Source organism: Diabrotica undecimpunctata, chromosome 6, assembly GCF_040954645.1.
Source record: "Diabrotica undecimpunctata isolate CICGRU chromosome 6, icDiaUnde3, whole genome shotgun sequence".
Classification (NCBI taxonomy): Eukaryota; Metazoa; Arthropoda; class Insecta; order Coleoptera; family Chrysomelidae; genus Diabrotica; species Diabrotica undecimpunctata.
Window position 1 is genome coordinate 21,665,641 of NC_092808.1, and position 23,549 is coordinate 21,689,189.

The 23,549-nt window shown below is 34.4% G+C and overlaps 1 protein-coding gene across 5 annotated transcripts in view; it reads left to right on the forward strand.

The window, feature by feature from the left end:
- Positions 1–23,549, forward strand: part of hth (Meis homeobox homothorax) — a 393,321-nt gene that overhangs the window by 238,302 nt on the left and 131,470 nt on the right. For all 5 annotated transcript variants that reach the window (XM_072534421.1, XM_072534423.1, XM_072534422.1 and 2 more), the window contains one exon: positions 5,803–5,997. In XM_072534421.1, the coding sequence (XP_072390522.1) occupies positions 5,803–5,997 (195 nt within the window). The remainder of the gene's footprint in view (positions 1–5,802; positions 5,998–23,549) is intronic.

Genomic DNA, 23,549 nt, shown 5'->3' on the forward strand with positions numbered 1-23,549 from the left:
AAAAACTCCTCAAAATTGTTGGTATATGTGACTATTTCGCATAGGAGTGAATAGCAGCACATCACCTAGCACCGTTAGTGTTGGACAATGAGATTGAGAAACCACAGAGAAGCAATCTTCCCTTATCTTTTTTGTTCTTAAGTTATGCGGTACTCATATGGTCTATTTTCAAGAACATTAAAGTACTTGTCGGAGGTCAGCAAAGTTTTAGAGAGGAAAGGTATTCTGATTTTAGGAAACTTAACGAGTAGTTTTGCTCTGGAGTAACAAAGCTTTGGAGACCGTTTTTAATTCCTGTTTAGGGTACTGAATAGTACCTAAAACGTATTTCTTGTTTAGGGGTTCGAACAGTAACGGTCTTTATATGTTGGAGGCTTTATATGAGAGCTGAAGGGCAGTAGTTCACTTTAGCAATCTATATTCGCTTCAGCGATGGGTACATGGGAGTAACTTATTCAGTGATCAGTTTTATGCAAGATTTGTAGATGTGTAGAAGACTTTCTTTATTTGCGGTTCCAAATTTACCACTTCACTTACATTCTAACCCTGTCTAGAGTGTTTGTAATTTCAATAACCCAGTTAAGAGATCTGTTTAATTGGACTTACGTGTAGGTCACTAATGATTGAAAGTCAACCATTTTCTGTAGGCGGGTATTATCTAAGATCTGTTGGTAGACGCCATTTAAATATTATGGCCTGAATTTTGGAATAATTGAGCAAAACTCCATTTAGAACAGCATCTTCCAAATTTATGCATTTAGTGTGATTCAATGAAAGCGATATTTGATAAGATACTATCTTTTCTTTTGTGTTTATTCCAAGATATAATTTTCGAGTGGTTGCTTATAACAAAGTTGAGAGAGTGTCAAATACTTTCGTTTTTAAAGAAGGATTAGTCAAAATATCGAGCAGTAACTTGATTTTAATATTAAATTAGATCAAATTTAGTCCAAATGCGCAAAATTAGAGGATATAGGATGGGATATCAATACGAGGATTAAAATCTTTTGTGTGTGCAGATGACGCGGCGTTGTTTGCCGAAAACAAGGACGATCTACAGCGACTTCTATATCGATTTATGACAACATCAAAGACACCTGTAAGATGTAAACTCGAGGTGGCATCGAATTATCAGGCTATGGCGATGTTGCAGCAGAAGTAAAAGAACAAGCAACTAGAATAACAAAAATAGCTAACTGTCTGCACAATACAATATGGCTTTATAAAAACATTAGCATTGAGGCTAAATTAAGAATATACAAAGCTGCTATACAAAGACCTATAATGGCGTACGCCTCGGAAACTAGACCAGAAACAACAAAAACCAAAAGATTGCTGGGAACAACAGAAATGAAGGAACTTCGTAGCATAACTGGAAAGACTTTAATAGATAGGAAAACGAGTCAAACATAAGAAATACATGTGGGATAGACGATATTCTACCTAATATTCCCAATACTAACATACGGATGTAAATCTTGGACCGTACGATAAGCAGAAAGAACAAACATAGACGCCACTGAAATATTCCGTTGAAGAAGAATTTTACGAATTCCGTGGACCTACCACAGGACAAATAATTCAATTTTAAATAAGCTGAAGGTCAGCAAACGTCTCTCCAACAAAGTACATCTTCAGCAATTAAAATACTTTGGACATTTTATGAGAGCAGAGAGAGAAAACATGGAAAGACTTATTATCCAAGGAAAGGTAGAAGGCTGAAGATCGCAAGAAAGATCACCAACAAGATGGATCGACCAAATTACAGGAATATGCAAAAGGCCTATGCATGAGTTAAAAAAAATGACCAGAGACAGACGATCTTTGAAGACGAACGATACACGACATCACAATGACTGAAAGGGAGAGAGAGAGAGAGAGAGAGAGAGAGAGAGAGAGAGAGAGAGAGAGAGAGAGAGAGAGAGAGAGAGAGAGAGAGAGAGAGAGAGAGACGAAATTAACAAATTAGCAGAATGTAAGAAAGGGGAATATTGAGAATAGCCCGAGATAAATGGACAACAGGACGGAAAAGCACAGGCCCATCCCAAAAAAGATGGAGCGACAATCTAAACATTGATGCAGGTGGATGAAGTTTAAACAGGCGATTTGTCCAATAATAAAGAAGGAAGAAGAAGAAAATTAAGTCAATATTCTGTACATCTGCTAGATTTTCTCATTTATTGTTGCAACAATTTTAACGAAGTATTTTGAGGTAAATATTTGTATATTTATGTAAAAATTTGAACGCACATTTATTTAACTACTTACATAAATGTGCAGTTATCATATATAAGATATTTACCTTCACTAAAACGTTTTACCGGTTGTTAATACGCTCAAATATGTGGATGTAAGTATTACATGTTAGTAATATCTTTCGGCATTAAATTAAAGAACTGATATTGCTTATGTATAGTTGTTCTACTATCCCTGTGCCATCCAAGATGGCTGGTCGCTGGTCGTCTATAGACAACCGGTTCTACGCATTTGCAGATTATAATATTGGCAAGTAAGAGCGAAATAGAGAAAGAGCAGGAGACATAGTTGAAAAGAAGAAGAAAGAGAGATGTGCAGGTTGATAGTGTCCCCTTTTAGCAATTTAAATGTGTATGTGAAATGCAAAAGCGATACGATGGCCATCGGAGTTCGATCGAGTCGCATTCTATGCCGCAATTTCCATATTTTTACATGTCGGCTTTAATACTGAGAATCACAGAATTAACTCCGAAAAAATACCCATACAATCATTAACTACCATATTTTGCCCATTCCAGGAATCCTAACTATTTTATTTTTATTTTTCGCGCAATGGCGTAGCATACGGGGACTGTTCCGTATATATACTCACCTACTTTCTTGGCAATTCAATACAATAAGCAACTTAAATTAAGACACATGTTGCAAATACAGTATAAACGACTAAAATGTTTCATCCATCCATTTTAAAGCTAATATTTATACAACAGTTTAATCTTCAATCGTTTGTATCTTACATAGTAAACAGACTTTTCGATTTTTGTTCTTTCATGGAACATTTGGTATGAGGGTTTTATAATAACTTTTGGGAAAATCACTTAAAAAACAATCAAGAAATTTAGGCTTTCAAACATGGTAATGGTACATGTTTTGGATGTTTATAGGTCAAGGTTAGGAATTTTTCCTTCCTGACGTATCGTCTACAACTGCAAAAAGCATTATCAAAGGCGATGCGTCAGAGAGTAATAATTTGACACCAAGACTTGTAAACCTCGACAATAATATACCATTCACGATAGATCATATGATTGTTGCCTTAATAGAAGTTTACTTCTATTGTAACTGTGTTAACTTATGAAAAGAAGAACTACATTTTTGAATTGTACTCTGTCGAATGCTTTCTTTAAGCCGAAACAAAATTTTAGTTGTCGGTTTTAGAGTGATAAATCTCTATTCTTTAAAATCTAGGTCTAAAAGGGACAATTGAAAACTGGGGAAATCCTTGTATTCGACTTTTAAAGCCTCTTTAAGGAATGGGTTTCCAGTTTGGATGATATTAGAAGAACGATTTGTAAAGTGAGGTGGCAGAGGCGGTGAATTATAGAAGTCATAATGAGAATTCAGGATACACCATAAAGCATGTTACAGGTTTAATATTTCCTTTGTTTATTTTCCTTATGTGGTCAATGAAACTAGAAATAAAATAGACAATAAATTGGCTTTGAATTTATTTTATAAAAAACTTACTTAGTTATAGTTTCATAAAGGGCTTGATTTTTCTTCTGGTAGTATCTTCATGTATCTTTCAAATTGTTCTTCTTTAGGTTATTGTTTTCTTATCAAATGTTTTCTTTATCAAAACTGTCACCTGTTAGGTTAATGGCAGGGTATGCTTATCTTGAGTGACATGACATTTAGCCTCTTCTTACAGGTTATTTGACATCAACTTCTAAAGGTCAATTTATTGGTTCATGGAACTAAAAGTTGTACTTTGAATTGTTGGTCCTAATAGGTTGGAGACAGGATATCTTGTCATCAGTTCGTTTAAAAGTTGGATTTGTGGGTTTTTTTGAGTTGTTTTTTTTTTGAGGAAAAAAGTTGAGATTTTTGGGTTCACATGTGCCAAGGGTACTGAATATACAGGAAATTTCTGGATTTAAAACTCAATTTCACCTCAACAGGATCAGGAATCAATTCTATTTGTAAAATAGGCGCTTATAGCGGATTAAATTCTTGATTGAGAATTATTTTACATTAAGGTCACCTTACATCAACGGTAAGTCCTATCTAAGACCTAGTATTCCATCAATCACAACTTAAACACTTTCCAAGACTATTCTTTTACTTTCAGACCTTATACTTTTATTTTATATTCGTCTCCTCCTTCAAATCTTCTATCTGGTGTTTACTTTTTATTGGCTTCCATATAAGCTGTTCATCGTTTGGATCTACAACGTCAAGAAGCTGATATGTAGCTGTAGGGTTATTGGATATAAAGAAGACCAAGCTATAGACCCTAAGAAGGAAAGTGAACAATAAACTTGGTGAGAATGAACCATTTTACCTTCCCTGCAACCATCTTGTCTACCTTACCATATTTGGGATAATACGTTTAGATAATTGAAACTATTGATATCTGAAATAAAAGTAACCTTAAATTATAATTAGTAGTTTAAATTATAATTAGATTAAGTTAGATCACAAGTAAAGTTAGATATTTAGTTACTAATTAGGGGTATAGCTTACAAGGTTTATTTAATTTAGTTAAGTTAGTGTTAGAAACTTAGTAGGAATAAATTACCACAAAATACAAATGGTGTGATATAATATTAAGTTAGAAACTTACCGTTGATAAAGTGGTGTACACCTAAGGTATATATATATACGCTGGGGTTATTCAAATCATTGTAATAATCCATATTATTTGCTCTAAGCATTCTTACAATTAACTTCACTATTGAATAAAAATTTAAACTATAAACATAAAGTGTAGTTCTTGACAGGTGACAACCATAGATAGGTGACAACAACACCTCCGCTGGGTTATGGCTAATGGTCTGATACGCGGCATTATTCGATAAAATTGGGCCATAACATTTTACCCACCCCACTCTCCGGGTATATATTGGATTTAAACCAAATCTTAAAGAGCTGGTCCGACTACTTACCACCTTTAAATTTCAAAATAGAATATTTTTGTAACAAGCAAATGGACCTTTTCAAAATTTTGTTTCTTCTTTAACCACGCGAATAGAGTAGTTGTGGCTATCATCATCATCAACCTGTATGTGTCCAATGCTGAACATAGGTCTCCCTCAGCTCTTTCCATATATTTCTGTCTTGTGCGGCATGCATCCAGTTATTGCTAACACGCTTTAGATGGTCAGTTGGTGGGCGTCCTCTGCTCCGTAGTGCTTTTTGTCTTGGTCTCCACTCAACAATACGTTTTGTCCATCGGTTGTCTTATAATCTGGCTACGTGTCCTGCCCAATTCGTTTGGGATTCAGTCTCTCAGAGAGACACCCCACAGAGGGCTCCATCGCCCTCTAAGTCACACGAATCTTATTCACTACCTTTGGTAGTGGTTTATAGGTGGCTATAACCTATAACGTAAAAAAGGTATCATTGTACAATGAGATTGAAAACCACAGAAAATCGATCTCTGCTGTTTTTCGAACTAGTGAAATATATATTTTAATCAGTCACATTTCAAAAGGTCTTGGGATTTTCCGAGTGCATAATACGTGTTAATATGCGAGTACATAAAAAATATATTATTTATTAACTATAACAATTACCGATATGAATTGTATTTTTTTGTTACAGGTTCATGAACTATGTGACAATTTCTGCCACAGGTATATAAGTTGTCTAAAGGGTAAAATGCCCATAGACCTGGTGATAGATGAAAGGGACGGTGGCAAACCCCCCGAGCTAACGGGCTCCACCAACGGAGACGGTGGCACCAGGAGCAACGCCGATTCGACGTCGCATACAGATGGCGCCAGCACTCCAGATGTCGTAAGTATTACATTCCAACGTGATTTTGCACTTTATATCTATGTATTAGTTCCTTCTTTAACATAAAATGATGCTATGGAAATGGATATTTTGTAATTACCGGTTTCTTAAGATAATTTCACAAAGTTCGAGTTCAATTATTTTCAAAATTGGTTCGTTTTTTATAATGTATCGTATCGTTAGAGATATTGTCTAGAAATACTAAAATCTTCGCGTAAAAACACATTATAAAATTTCCCTCCTGTCACAATAGATTTATGTAAAGTATCTTTTACTACATATTATAATTTAGTGAATCAAAAACGTCCTCTAGAAGATAGGACCTCTGGTGACCTAGTGTAGTGTTAGATTAGATTAGATTAAGAGAGGTGGCCTTTCGGCCTATTCCAGTGCGACCTTTTCAGATCTATTGTGGTCCTCTAGTCCTAGATAACATTCTCTAGCCTGACCCTTTTTATAAATTCTAGTAGCTTCGAGACTGTACCTTCCATAATTCATAAGACAGAATCTGCACAGGTCATCATCTGATAATCCCATCAGCTTCAACTGCCTATTCAGCTTACAGTGCCCTGTTAGAAGACCTACTATGGCCTTGACTGTTTTCCCGTCTTTGCTTATTAGGTCTGCCGTAAATTTTGGCAAATGTTCTCTAATGAACTGTTTCGCCTGTCTTTGTCCTGGTGAATTCCTCCACTATTGCACTTGTGAGCTACCCACTTCCTTGTAGCCGTTCTTGTTACTAATTTTGCAACTCCGCAGAAGGGTTCCGGTCCAATGAACGGTAATGATGAGCCTTGTTTGGCCATTTCATCTGCTGTTTCATTGCCCTTATGACCCTCGTGCTCCGGTACATAGGCTACCCTAACCTTGCTACGGTCTCCTAGTTTATTTAGGGCACACACGCAATCCCATACTAGCTCAGAATTGACCTCTACAGAATTGAGTGCCTTAAGCGCTGCCTGACTATCTGTGAAGATGGCAACTGAACAGAACATTCTTTCCTGCCTTTCTATTTCTTCCACGGCAGTGATGGATTGCAGTTATTTCCGCCTGGATAACTGTCACAATCTTAGATAGACTTACCGGGAAATGTATCCCTTGATTTGTCCCTACTATGCCGGCTACCACACACTCCGATGTTTTTAAGCCATCCGTGTACCAGGATGGTGTAGTAGTTATAGTGTAGTGTTATGAAAACTTACAATGAAGTAAAAGCATTTTTTGTAAAAAACAACCAACCACTGAGAATTTCTCTTTTAAATGTTATAGAAACCTTGCTATTTGAACAACAACCAATTTGAGTTCATTCGAGGTTTAAAAAGTATGTATTGCAGATTTCTTGAACTTGAATTATGCTTTTTACTTTTTCGTTCCTAATGTTTAGCGAAATGAATAATTTACCTTAGATATATCAATTTTTTCTTGACACTATTTTCTTATCTGTATGAGTTCGTTTTTTGTTTGCTATAAAAAACTGATGAAAATTTACATTTTTAACCACTACAGTTACATTGAGTTTATCGTTTTGTTGTATATACCCTATTTTTCCTGTGGTTACGTATATATAGGACAAAATGGTGGGAACAATTCAAATCTATGTTATTTAATAATAAAATATAATAATCTGGCTATAGGACAACTGCTTCGAGATCAGTAAAACCATATTTGATTAAAGCCTTCTACTCCATATGGCCCCCGACGTACATACTCTATCCAACAAAGATTAGAACTCAAAATGCGAAGAATCCAAAAAGTATAAACGGGAGATAGTTCTTGTCTGCAATCTGCTATCCCTTTATTTTCGTAAGTAATGTTAAACGGTTTATGTTATGTTCTTATAAACAAAAGACTTTAAAGTGCAAAAACATATCCTACTGCTGATGCAGACTCTGACCACAATCTACTTTTGCCAACATATTGTATATTATGTTGATTAAGATTAAGATGTAAGATTTTTTGGTTGTGTCCTTTCCGCGATCTTAGCTTTGACGTGATTTAGGCCACGGAGATCGAAGTCGCAATAGTATTTAGTAAATTTATAGTAAGCCGAATTACTTATTGTGATATAAATGAGACCACATCCATAAATCTCTTTGTAGATTCCAAGAAGGTCGCATCCATCCGACAAGGTGACAAGCAAAAGAATGGCTGAAACAAATCACTGACATTTTCTGTGAAGCGCTTAGAACAGCGTGATGTGCGTTTGTTTCTCCGCTGCTATATCAACCAAGCCACGCCATCGTTGATCGTTGCCCTTGCACTATAAATACCCCGTTAATTATACACACACACCGTAGACGACAAATGTTTGGAAGAGACGCTATTGGCATTTTCCAAGTGCTTATAGACCAGTAAAAATGTCATTCAGTTCTAAACAATTTTCATCAGTTCGCAGCGCTCTTTACTAAGTAGAATAAAAATTTCAGAAATAGAAAAAAAGTGTGTCACCGAAATTTTGGAAGCGCAAGTAATTTTAGTAAATAATGATCACCATATACAGTGTGGAAACCTCTTATGAAATAAAAATATTTGTGTCCTTATTATATAAAATTATAAAAAACGATGAGACCAGTCAAGTTGTAAATGTGCTCTTTTTAAATATAAATTAAAATGTACAGAGTGATTGTCGCAAGTCTAGCCTAGTCCACAATCTTTATTTTTAATAAAAAGCCCTGTATCTTTTTCTGTTTTGAATAGCTCCTTATCAACCTGACCTCAACGAACAATATCATGTAGGTCTATTATGAACAATACAATAAAGTTTTGGAATTATTTATAATTTTCTCTAAGGCATTAAAGTAAATGTTCAGAACGTTCTCCATCTTATTGTCGGCCATAACACAATCTTCTATAAAATTCGTCCTGAACTTTCTTTAAATATTAAGGTGAAATATTATGTATTTCTGTAGTTATCCTTTCTTTAAGGCCTGCAATGCTAGTTGGTTGTGTTGCATATACTTTGTTCTTGATATAAGCTCACAAAAAAAAATCCAAGAGCATAAGGTGTGGCCATATAGCTGGCACTCAAAAGTATCTCTTAGTCCAATCGATTTATTGAGTGAGATTTCGTTAAAGTAAATTCTTACAATAATGGATGTTGCCCCGTCCTGCTGTAACTAGACATTTTCTGTTAGTAGGTTTGGATCTATTGCGTTGGGATATAAGTTGGGCAAAGCAATAATAACTTCATGTTTATAGTATTCTTATTATATATTATTATCGTCTTATTCATGATTAACTATTTTCTATGATATCTGCCTAAACGTTCACCTTTTGAGAATACTAAGTATGTGTCTTACGAATCTTATAAGGATTCTCCTCTGAGAAATTTCTACAGTTTTGTAGGTTTACCCCATTCAATGTGACTGTTGATTCATCAGAAAAATGAATTCTAGCAACAGCTATTTCATTTCTGTTCAGTTTATTCATCTTTTTTTCGCAGAAATCCGTTCTACGGTCTGGATCATCTCGGGAGAGTTATATCCTTTCTAGACGTCTTAGCAGAGACGTCTGACTCAAATTATTTTGACGATTCATTCTCCAAATTTTAAAATTTATGCATCATGATTGATGCAACACATAAAACAATTAACATAAATGATTATGAAAGTGACAATTTTAGGAAAGGCTTTGTAGTTAATGCAATTAATATTATAGATAAGATAATATGACAAGAAAAATTAATATCAAACTAATCTAGTTTCCGAGCTAAACCTTGTCGAATTTAGGTTCACCAAAAGCTTTCGGCTTCCCCTCTGAAGTCATCAGGGCTTCGGTGGTCTCAGTCTCCTGATCCCATAGATCTGCTTACAGTCGGTGACGGTTCATTGATATTGTTAATGGTGACGTGGTTCCTTGATGTAGCGTTCGAGTGGATTTGTCTCAATAAAATAGATGACGACAACCGCTTCACCATCGACGGTATCATTAAACTGTTACTAACTGTAGTGCAGTCAAAAATAAATAGTGTACTAGTGAAGTGATCTGGTGGCTCTGCTCAAAAATGAGGCGATTTTTTTAAAGTATGTTTCCAGAACTAAAACTTAAATAAATTACTACGAAATAATTCAAATAATGACTCTGTATCAATTTCTACTTATTTGTTTTTTAATATAAAAATACATAATCATGTGACGCTGCTGTAATAGTTGCTTTTTAACGAGGTGTGCATTTTGTCGATTCTTATCAGTTTCAGCAAGTCAAACAAATATAAAAACTTCAACTTTAATAACAATTTTAATTGTTTACAATATTCCTAACAATCCGTGACGGTGTTTAACTAGTACTGACATTTTTTTTTAATTTTTACGAACAAATACCGCGTCTGACATATATGTGCCACCAGCGATTGGAATTGATTTTTTGGTTGGTAAAGATGTAGCTCTAGATAGATAGTAGTTATTTCGAATAGATATATAAGACAATAAGGCATAGATAAGCCATTTGATTTTATTTCTCGATATTGTCGAGAATGTAACGACACGACCAATCAACATTAGTGACCCAAAGGAAAAAAGTTGAAACTTGTTAATCACCCTATTGTAAAATGGTATAACTTTTGCATATGGAGTCAAATGTCAATTTGGTTTTGACATTTTGTGAACCAAACAAACGGATAATGCAAATTTAACAGGCAATGAATCTGTTTAGGCAATGAATCTGTTCAGGCATGTTTACTGATTAAGAACGCGGAATCATTGATTCCGCGTGAATTTCGTCACAGATTTCCTGGCAGTCCAACACCAATTGGACAAACACTGCGGCGTTTGGCCACTCGCTTTGAAGGGACTGAGATGGCGAGATTGGCGAGATGGCATCAGAGCAGCCTTTCTGCTGAAGATATGGCTGCTGGTCAAAGATTTAAAGATGTTTCATTTCAAACTGTAGACGGTTAATCAGCTGTTAGCTGTTGACCGCTAAATGCATCTAACCTACGCTTAAACCATCCTGAATCTCAACGAAGAGGAGGACAATTTTTCATCGAAAATTATCATGGGTTTCCGTCTTAGGGGTTTACTGGAATAAACAAAATTCAATCAATTCCTGGTAACCAAAAGTCTGTGTATCTTCCACGAAGAGCCATTACACACGCCCCCAAAGTTAAGAACCCCCCAGAACAGATGGTTTAAACAAGATGGTGCAATGGCGCACACTGTTCGTACTTAAGGATATACTTTTAAGTCGCTTAATCTCTCGTTTTCTTGATTTGCACTGGCCGCCCAGATTACCCGATTTGACAGTTCCAGATTTTTATGAAGTTTTTTGAAATAGTGGGTTTACGTTAACAAGTCTCAGACTCTTCTTAAGGAGAATATTCGCCAGGAATGCGAGAACCTGTCGCCCAAAGTTCTGGCATGAGTCATGCAAAATGCCGTAGAATAGGCCTGTAAAGAATGATAATTGGAAATGGAAATTGGAAACATAAAAAATCTATTGAAACTTAATATATATGTGCTCCTGTGAAGATTTTTGTTAAATTGTACTGGTCTATTTCGGCTTTTCTGGAGTACTAAGTCTCATTTTGACAAGGTTCCAAATTTCTGACCCGGCTTTCACTCACTTACCACATACCGCTGTCCGTCGTGGCAGTGTCGGTTATTTTAGTGCATTGTCAAAAGCTCTTTTCGCCAGCAGTGTTACTCGAGGAATTCGATGACAAATGAAGCTTTAGTTATAACCAAACACAACAAAAATGCCTAACGACCACTGAATGTACAAAATAATTTTTTTTTGCTGTTTAGATAAAAAGTATTTACAAATTATTTGAACTCTTTGAAGTAGTTGAACTTCTCAAAATTTATTCAATGTTCAGAGAAAATTAAATTTTTGTCAGAATGTATCTGCATTACAGAAGTGATCGTTTTTCTTTTAATTTTTTTTAGTTATGTTCCTGGAATATTGTACTTTTTAAATACCTTCTGGAAAAATAATTGAATTACAACTGACTACAAAAAGTTGTAAAATAAACTCTTAATTATTAGTATCGTCTAAGCCAACATATCTAAAGAGGCAGTCGTTATTGGAACTATAAGAAATTGAAGATCTTCGATACTTTCAACCATAATCGCTGTGTCATCCGCATTTCTAATGTTATTTATGGTATCTCTTCCAACTCGAACCCCACATTGCCCTTTCAAGGATGATTAAACTTCGTCGTTAAATATTTTTCGAGAACCTGTTGAAGAAACAAAGTTGAGGACAACACAAAACTCTTCTGTTTGTCTCATTGTCGTCTACGAGAAAAAAAGGCTATATATTTCCAATATAACTTTGTACAAGCCTTAGATCTCAGATTCAAACAGACTATTGTGTTAAGCCCTCTCAAAAGCCTTTTCAAAATCTATAAAGCCGGTATCTTACAGAACGTAGACCGATGTTCTTCATCATCAGCGACGGGAAATAGAAAATACATAATAGAAAAAGATAAAATCTAAAGACAAGAACTAACTCAACGTGCGAGACCGTTTTTTACCCCAATATTTGTGATTTACGATCACTATGATAGGGCAAAACTGTCCCTAGTGGAGCATCCTGTCCTGTCGCTTGTCGGTAAATCAACATGGTTCAAAAAAGGTTGGAAGCTGATGCATAGCATAGCATCTCATTGCGAAATACTGTGCACCGGTGTGGTTCAAGAGTCAGCACACCAAACGTATTAACGCCCAACTGAACCAGGCTTTGTGTGTTAAATCAGGTACAATCAAGTCCACGACTATGTACTGGCTACCAGCATTGGGCCACATAGCCCCCTCATACTCCCGCCGAGAACGTGAGAGAACTTGTCAGGAAAAATAGACAAATTAACGCCGATCCTCTGCTCCGCTCCCACGTTGGTATCACCGGTAGAGACATAAGTAAGCTTCGCTCAAGAAACAACCTTCTAGACTCTGCAATAATTCTAAGGAAAAGTAACTTCAAGATTACCAATTGTTGGCAAAAATAATAGAAAAATAATGCACCGCGTGCCAGCCGGAATATGTCATGTATCACAAGCAAGCCAGAGGGTTTAGACTAACCAAGACGAATCTGGACCACACTGAACATGCTATGCTGAACTGAACATGATGCAAGTTATGTTGGAATATTTATCATTTTTTAAATTATCCAACTTACTAAAATTTTTAGCGCCAACACTAGTGGTGTAGAGCGGACAAAACTAAACTGAATCTTCGATCTCGAGGAGACACTCTCCATTGGGGTAGTTATCAAACAGTAAATATTTATTAATTTCACAGTAACATAATGGCGTACTTACCGGGTTCTCTTTTGAGATCCCGGCTTAAAGCAGAAGTTTGAGTCCAATACATTTATTTAAATATTTTAATTTACCTTCTAATAAAATTACTGATCAAAACGAAAATATTATACATTCTTGCTACTTTAATCTTTAATGTTCAATTCAAGCAGTTTCTTTTTGTGTTAAGTATTTATCGTGACAAACCAATCCACAATAATTCTTGATCAAAATTCGGCCTCTTGATCTTTAACAAAGACAATGTTGAAACATTTTAAAACATAATAAATCACACTGTAGATAATACGAAAGATACAAAGTCAATATAATGCTCTCTCCCCTATGGAAACGTCAATCACCGCGACCATCTTCAGGGTCCATTGGGACGCGATAACACCGATGGTCTTCGAAGATCAATTTGTAAAGATTTCTCTTCACTTGGAGATTCTTTTAAGATTATTTCCGTTATCTCGCTTATACTATGACGAGGCTGTTTATAGCTCAGAAAAAAATATTAATGAGTTATTAAGACGGCATTAGTGTGATAAAATGGGTTTCTTATCTCATGAATACAGGATGTTTATCGTCTGGGTGATTGGAAAAGGTTCTTACATATTTTAAATAACGAAAACAAATTTAAATGTTCTTAATAAATGCCCTACATTTACGGAATCACCTTTCGGATGATTGCTGCTATCAGAAAATGACTTTTTACCTCACGAGGTTAATTTGTCGGATAAATATCGTTACGTTAATGGTTGTAGCAATACAAACTTGTGAATGACGTAACATTAACCGCATTTATAGTACTATTTATATTTTACATTTATTTACTTCTTTTTTAGAAAGCTTTATTAGAAAGATCGGTAAAATAAAAAAGTAAAAAAGAAAAGGAAAATTTTGCTAAATAAATAATTATTTTAAATTGTTAAATAAATAATTCACAAATTAACTGAATGAATTTTTATGATGTATGCCATTAGGTACTCCAAATTAGTAAGAAACACCACTTCTCGTTAATTAGAATCGGAGATATTGCGACTTTTATAAATTTGAATTTATGAATTCAGTTTTTGAAATAGGAAAATCAATTCACTTTATTTTTGGCGCATCATGGTTGCCTTTTTAAATTGTTTATTGTTATAAACAAATGCTTAATTCGTGTATAGTGAACTTCGAGATAGAATTGAATATCATTAAGCAAATTGCAGTAAACAATGGGTACAACGAACCAACAGTAAATAAAATTTTAAATCAAAAGCTACATAAGAAAGCCTTGAAATTAGTACTTTCACGATCAGGTGGCTTTAGTGATAAAAAAATTATATATAAAAAATTTTGAACACAAAGGTTTTCAGTGTTTTATTGTTACATAAAATAAATTTCCATCAAGTAACGGTCGAATCTATCACTTAATTCCATTTGTGTTTTCAAACTATTATATGAAATATTTTACGAATTAAAACTGTAAATCTTACACGTAATATTAACATTAAAAATTGGTGCTTTAACTTGGTCCAGGAATTTTTTATGCAAAGTTTTACTCACTAGTGACAAAATTTTTCAATAATTGTGAATATTTTCTCTCGGGAATAGGTTCTTTTTGTATACTCGATGTCGAAAGTAAAGTAGAAGTTTCTCTCTTGAGACAATAAGAAAAGTGAAAACATCAGTCACTGGAAAACGATCCGGGGCCAGTTGATCGACAGTCGCATCTGGAACGTGGGCGGAGAGATTCTGCGAGGGGAGCTTCCTGAGTGTATTAACTCATTTTCGAGACGTTGGTTGTTTGCAAAAAGCAGGGGAGGCCAAAGTAGGGAGTTTTACTGGTAATTGGTGTCAATTTAGACTGACGCATTGCCAGAAAAGGGGATCGTATTTCACCCTTGCGCATTCGCCCAAGAGTCGGTCATCTCTCGCGGCTTCTTTGAAGATACGCTTGATGGCGATTATGATCACGCGCATTTGATTGCACTTATTAAATAACGGATTTAGTTTCACTTGCTGTGTATTTTTTAACACGGAGATGGGCTAACGGGCTCGTAAAACCAGTTCATATATCCGCATATAAGTATTCTCAGTTTACGCAAAACACATTATACGCTTCATTTTTGATGTGTCACATACTGCAACTCAGGTGTTCAGAAAAACAGTGGAGTAACCAACACGTTTTGCAAAAGTTGAGAAGTAAAATATATTAAATTTAACAAATCCTAATAGAAAAAACCAAACAGGCAAAGAAGGACTAAAGTTTATCGGTTGAACATAATATAGAAATGAAATAGTTAAAATATACGATAAGAAGAGAATTTTACAAATACTTGCAACCTTCTAGTCTTTTATTTCTGATATTGTAGTATAATTTGTTGCATTATCTTAAGGCTTAATTCTTTCTTCAATCAATATTTATGAAACTGAACCATTTTTTTAATCGCCTAACATTTTTTTTTGGTGTTTTTGTGAAGATTCTTTAACATTGATTACAATCATATTAACTTTCATCACAATTTTATTCTGTTATGTCTATGTAGGTATGCATTTCATTCAGACTGTATGTTTTTGCTGTTTTTGATGTCTTTTGAGTCCTTATGGCTTTTTACATCTACTGATTATGCAGGAAATATTAGAAATAGCGGGTTGATTAATTAAAGCCCTAAAAATGAAATAAAATATAAATTATTGTAAATCAGAAAAAAATTCAATTGGCATAACTTATAAATTATTATCAGAACAAAAGACACACACTTAAGGTCCATTCGCTCAACTCGGGCATATTTTGACAGATTCATAGCTGGAAACCTACAACACAAAAGTTTCTAGCTCATAAACAGCTTAAATAAACTTTTATTACAGACTTCTTTCATAAAAAAAGAAGAATTAGTATAAATAGTGGAAGTGTATACTAAACCCATACAATTTTGGGTAGTATATATTTAAAAAATATATTTCAGTTGTTATAATTTAACATAACTATTTATTATATGGTGGAAATAAATAAATATTGATTGTCGGTAATTCGTAAAGTTCTATTTTATTTATTATTTAGTTTGTTTACTATTAACATTGGCTATGAGTACGTGTGCTTAGTTGTATAGTAATTTCCAGTCACTTTCAGTCTGTGAAAAAGTAACTAATTTATTTCTATAGTTCTGTCATATAATTTTGTCAAACATCTATTTTAAAACTAATTGTTATCGTCTTTACTTACTCCGTGGCAGTACAGTAAACGTTGACCGAGACTGACTCCATGTAGATCGATCTTTAGTCTTTCTTCGTCATCTTGTGAATCGCATGTCGACTCTTCGTTAGCACCATCGATCCAGCGAAGGCAGGGTTTTTCTCGAGCCCTTTTGCTCCTGGATTTGCCCGGTAGAGTGTCTTTACCGTTTTTGTGGAGTTACAGGGTTTCTTAGTCCACCTCGTTGTTCATTCTAATACCCTACATTGCTTATTCATGAAAGAGCTCCAATAGCCCCTTGACTATATGTCTTTTTCAGCGGTCCCTTGAACCTTGCTTAAACTGTTCCTCTGACATCTATATACCTGTTTCTCACTTGTCCTTCTCAAGGTCCAAATTTCTGCTCCTCGTAGTACCATAGGTCTTAGTACTACTTTATAAACTTTGATTTTTGATGTACTACTTAGGTTCTAGCGGCATTTATATTTTATTTAAGGTGATGAAATAACTAGTATCAGCTACTATTCTTACATTTAATTCCTGTTCTATGGAGTTTTTAACGCATAGTTGGGTACCCAAGTATTTAAAATTGAAGCAATATTCGAACTCATTACCATTGAGAGTGATTTTTATGCACGATTCTTTTACTTGTTTTCCATCAAGACAGTTTTTAAGTTACTTGGTTTTCTCGACGTTTATATTTAAAACCATTCTCTCAATAGCTCTCTTAAATGGAGTATATCCTTTTTCTAAAACTTGTGTAGTTTTTCTTATAGCGGATATATCATCATAATTAATAATACTATCAACATAATTAAGGTATTTAATCAGTTTATTAGATAATGTGCCACTTAGTACCAAGTCATTACTTTTTCCAGTGCAAGATTAGTACAAGTACGGCAGAAAGGATTTTAAGTGTCGCTCTTGGTTCTAAATGTTTCCTACATGATTCCACCTATTGCCAAAACATTTTTAAGCTCTGTAAGCGTCATTATCACCAATATTTGTTTGGTTTATTCTGTACACCGAATTCTCACACCGGTCTTCCTGCCTGTCCCACGTACTTTCAAAGCTTATTTATATATACACCCACTGTACATTTACGTCATTTGTCAATTTATTGCACAAAGAAGATTTGGTCAGTCGTAGATTTATTACACTTCAGCAGTCGGATTCAGTCTTCCCTCAGTATCTCAGTGAACATTTTATGCAGTTAGGAGGGCAATGCAGTTCGTCGTAAAAATGCATCGATTTTCTTGTAAAGAGTGTATATGATTTCAATATTCAATTTTTCTGTAATTTCTTCTTTACTATAGATAACCGTTATTAAGCAAAGCATTATCTATACCAGAATATGATCTCATCCTTTCTTCTTCCCTCTGGGATTTGGTCATCTCCTAGTGATTTCTGGTTTTTCAGGTCATCGGTGGTAAGGCTTCATCTTTGTCATCGTTGCTTATCCCACCTTGCTCATTACTTCTAAAGAGCAACACTTAGATATCTTTTATCATCATGATCCAGCCTTCTGCTTCCAAAGTTGAACGTAGGACTCCCCTAATATCTTCCAGTTCTGTCAGTCTTGAGCTTTCTGCATCCAATTATCAGCGATTATTTTGACGTCGTCTGGCCATCATGTAGGTGTAGGTGGTCTACCTCAACTTCTTCTGTCAGCATGGGGTCTCGACATTGCAATTTTTTTGGGTTCACCGCCCGTCATTCATTCTGGCCACATGGTTCGCTTAGTTCCACTTCAGTCATGCCATGAGCTCTATGACATCTGTGACGCCTGTCCTTATTTCTTCTTTTCTAACCCTGTCTCTGAGAGTTAGCCCAAGTAGCGAGCGTTCCATTCTTCTTGGGGCTACTCTGAGTTTGGTTGCTGTAGCCTGGTTTAAGGAAAGTGTTTTGGCGCCATAAGTCACGACTGGAAGCACACAAATAATTTGTTATGTTGCTTTTGAAGATGTCTGATAGAACTTCATATGCGGGCCATGCTTCTTCTTCTTCTTCGTCTAGCCATTCACGTCCACATCTGAACATAAGCCTCTTCAAGTCTTCCTTTCCATTGTTTTTTATTGTACGCTACTTGTAGCCAATTTTTCCCGGCAGTCCTTTTCAGATCATCTGTCCATCTCATAGGAGGTCTGCCTCTGGGTCTTTTGTGTTGGTATGGTCTCCAGGTTAAAATTGATCTGTGCCATTTGTTTAGATCGCTACTAGCTACATAGGAGCGGGCCATGCTGTAGATATCTATATATATAACAGAATTGCTAGTTATATTTATTATTTATTGATAATTAAATTTGACAATGACCTTCTAATACATTCTTTTTAATATTAATTTAATTTTTTTATTTTGGTATTTCTGTTCCTATAAAAAATTGAGAAAAATTATTTACTATTAATAACATAACTTATAAATTGATTTAAAAGCATAATACATTAACAAAAGGAACATTTTTTCAAATTAACAATATTTTAATAAAAACTCCTAAAATTTTTGACGTCTAACCGAGTATTCTTTACAGCGCTCTCGTCTCTGTCTTTATCTCTTTCTTTGATACAATTTGCATCGTCTCGGAATCACTTAGCCGTAGACGTCGGCGTCGTACGACGTCCCGACGCGGATCCTTTATTGGCGCATTATCATTTTATTGACTTCAAATAGGTTGTAAAACGCAGCAGAGAGAGCGAGAGCGGGAAACCATTCCCTCTAAACAGCCTAATTCAGGAGACGCTGATGGCTTGTAATCGCCCTTGGAGTCTTCCCTTTTCTCAAACAGGTGGATTTGTTCAATTTATTACACGGGACTATTGCATCGATACACACAAAAACAGCTGCTACCCTTTACTTACGGACTGCGTATTCGAAGTTTTAAGTGCGGGTTTTTATTATTGAATACCAATATATTTAACGCCGTTAATGCTCACATAAACTAAGAATAGTTGTTAACAGTCAAACTTTATACAACACACTGATATACCGTTTTTATTGTAAATCAGTTATGACTTTATTTTCTGATACTTCGATAAACGTTAATGACAATTTTTAAACTTTTTTTTAACACATCAATCTTTAGTGTTATTCGTTTATTGATTTTAATATATTTTTTATGAGACTAAGCCACAATTGATTATAATATAATTACATTTTACATTTGTTTTGACGTTCTCGACGTTTGAACCAATACTATATTCTTTATCTATGGTTTGAACCGTAAAAACCTGTAAACTTCTTCTTCTTCTTCGTTTGTTTTTGGGTTTCGATTATATAATCATTTACCCAGTACATGTAAGGTTATGCTCGTCTTGCTCTAGGCAATGCACAACCAGGGATAAATTTCTACTTCTGTTTACTTTACTGCTAATTGACAACTGGGTGATACTGAAAGATCAGCTTTTTCATTTGTTTATCTTCTTCATTTAAGGTTACTTTTTACTGCTAATTGACAACTGGGTGATACTGAAAGATGAGCTTCTCCATGTATTTATTTTCTTCATTTAAGGTTACTGTTTACTGCTAATTGACAACTGGGTGATACTGAAAGATCAGCTTTTCCATTATTTGTTTATCTTCTTCATTTAAGGTTACTGTTTACTGCTAATTGACAACTGGGTGATACTGAAAGATTAGCTTTTCCATTTGTTTATCTTCTTCATTTAAGGTTAGATTAGACTTTTCTCGTTTGGGGGTAGCTTCCAAACATTGTCACATTAGGTTTATGGGTAATGCTACCTTCGGTTAGGATTAAGGATTTTAAGGACGTACATTTTTGTATGTTAGGATATTTCCAGTATTTTCTAGATTTATTTTGTTATTTTGACAAGTATAAAAAAAAATTTTTATAGATCGATTTGAAAAAATTTGATGAATTTAATAATTATTTTTATAACTTTCTCAGAGGGTTTATATAGAATACTATGTAAAGATATTGGACTCTCCATTCCTGCTTTTATTAGTTCTAAATACAGATCCATATTTTTGTGTTTGTTTATGGGACATTCAAAGAAGATATGGATCACTGTTCCAATGGTTCCGCATTCACATATCGGTGTTTCCGTTTTACCTATTTTGTAGAGATAGCAAGGAGTTTTGCAATGTCCACTACGTAAACGATTAATATTTGTTATGGTATTTCTGCCCATATACCCACATTTGGCATACCATGGTTTTATGGGGAAATCACACTGCAATCTGCAATAGTTTGGATCTTTATGTTTAATTTGGGAATGCCATTCATTGTAGAACTGTGTTAAAATGTCTTTTTTTGTAACGCAAAAGATATCTGTACTAACATTTTTTATATTATATGGTACTCTTAATTCTCTCCCAATATTCGCCAGCCTATCAGCTACCTCATTACCTTTAATCCCCTGATGTCCAGGTACCCATTCTATTCCTATCGAGAATCCCATATTATTAGCTTCTACCAATAGTTTTTTGGTCATTATGGTTACGTAATCCATTTGATCCCATTTGAGACTGGAAATTTTGGATAAAGCACTTTTTGAATCCGCAAAGATAACTGCTTTCATGATCCCCTTCTCAATGCACACAGAGATAGCTTTATATATAGCTATCATTTCAGTTGTACAGATTTGTGTGTAATTATGGAGCCTTGATGAAAATTTGTAATTAATCTGTGGTATATAAATTCCAAATCCAGATTGGTTTGTTTGTGGGTCGGTAGATCCATCTGTATATACATAGGTATGATTACTATATATTCCACCATATTTTGCTAAAAACATTTCATTAGATTCAATTTCATATTTTTCATATTCTAGGCTATTAATTGTAATAGGATACAAAAGAATTTTTCTTTCTACTTCATATATGGGATTAATTTTGTATCGGATTATATTTTTTGATTTTTTGAGTATGTCCGTATATGCTAATGAGTAGTCTGGTATAGCTTTATTCTTCCAAAATTGGTTATTTGCGTTTATAGCTTCATTTAACTTATTTAAACTTATTACTATGTTATTTTTTTCAGACATTTGTTTCAATATATACTTATGAGCCAATATTTCCCTTCTAACTTTTAGTGTGGATACTGAACATTCCGCTTGTAATATTAAAATTGGTGTAGAACGTAGACAACCTGTTATAATCCTTAAGGCCACATTTTGTACTTGTTCCAACTTCATCATCAGACTTTTACTGCAAGGATTTAAAAGATTGGCTGCATAATCTAAATGAGATCTTACTATCCCTTTGTATAAGCTTAAAAGAATGTTTGGGTCAGATCCCCATTTTGTACCACAAATTGCTCTCATAACATTAATTCCTTTGTTTGCTTTAGCTATCATATCATTTATTTGAATTGTCATATTCAAGTTACACTGTAGATGGAACCCCAGATACTTTATTTCATTTTTCCATGGGATTTCCAGGTTTTGGTACATAAGGTGGGGGAAGTTATAACCTTGAGCTCTTTTTCTAAATATTATTGCTTTTGATTTATGTGCTGAGATTTTAAAGTTGTGTGTTTCAAACCACTCCTGTAATTTTTGTAAGTAAGTGTTTAAGCAATTAATTGATTTATATATATCTGACCCTTGTACCAGAATTACAAAATCATCTGCATATTGGAAGCACTCCATTTCAGGTTTGATTAAATCATGTAAAGACTTAGAGTACAAATTAAACAATATTGGACTGAGAGGAGACCCTTGTGGCAATCCAGTTGATGCTTGGATTGGGCCTAGTATATTGTTTGATTTATCTTTAATATAAATATTTCTATTGAGCAAGAATTGCATAATTAGGTTTGTATAGGTTGTTGGAATACCATACTTTATTAGATATTTATATAGCAAAAACGTATTGACAGTATCATATGCCCTACTAATATCCAAAAAAATTGCGATTGTATTTAAATTTTTACTAAATCCTGTTCTAATATAATTTATTGTTAAAGCTAAATTATCGTTACACCCTTTATTTCTTCTAAATCCTAACTGTTTTGGATTCAATATACAATTTTTTTCAATTATTTGTTCAATTCTTAATTTAATTATATTTTGGAGTATTTTGCCCACACATGACTCTAGGGCAATATTTCTATAGTTGTCTGCACATAATGGATCTTTATAGGGTTTTAAGAAAGGAATAACAAGAGTGTTTTTCCATTCTTGTGGAAATCCAGCTTTTCTGTTCATTATTTGATTAAATATTATTGACAGTGATTCTAATGCTACCTGAGGAAGTCTGCCAATCATACTATATGTTATTAGATCTAAGCCAGTAGCCTTATCCTTTTTTTTAATGACACTTATTATTTCCTCTCTGGAAATGTCCTCCACATTGTCATTGGATTGGATAACAGTAAATTCTGGATCTGTTATATCAATTCCCAATTTATTTAATATATCCAAAGCTATGTGTTCGCTGGGAAGTTTGGCAGGAATTATTGCATTTTGATATGTGGAGAACTGTTTAACAGTTCGCCATATTTCTGCTAGGGGAGTGTCCCTGTTTAGTCCATTACAAAAGCATCTAAAACTATTTCTTTTTTTATTTTTAAATATTTTTTTACTATAGGCAAAGATTTTTTTGATTTCTATATAATTATCTGTACTTGCATCTTCTTTGTATTTTTTGATTTTTTCTTTCCTCATTTTAATTAAATTTGAGCATTCCGTGTCCCACCATGGAGGACTTTTCTTTTTTCCTGTGTGCTTTTTTGTTTCCAAAAAGGGTATTTCTTCATCACTCACCTTCTCCATAATTTGCGTAAAGGTGCTATATTCTTTACACCCACTTTTCATTAGTTCTTCTATTTTTGAACAGTATTTTTCCCAATTGGCATTTTTAATGTTTCTTTTGTAACTTTTTTGGATAGATGTATGTTGAATTTGTGTCTGGATTTTACACATCGTTGGGAAATGATCACTACCACCCGAGTCCAAAAACCTGTAAACCAATTTGACAGTTGCCTGACTTGGCCTCGATCTTATAGGCAAATAGCCACATTTTGAGTGAACTTCTTGGAACAAATTCTGATCTTTCTACATAAACACAGAAAGAACAGAATTTGATATCAATCAGAGGATACATCATCTCTCAGCATTTCACTTAAAATATGGCTATATACCTGCAAGATCGAGACCAAATAAGTCAACTGTCAAATTGGC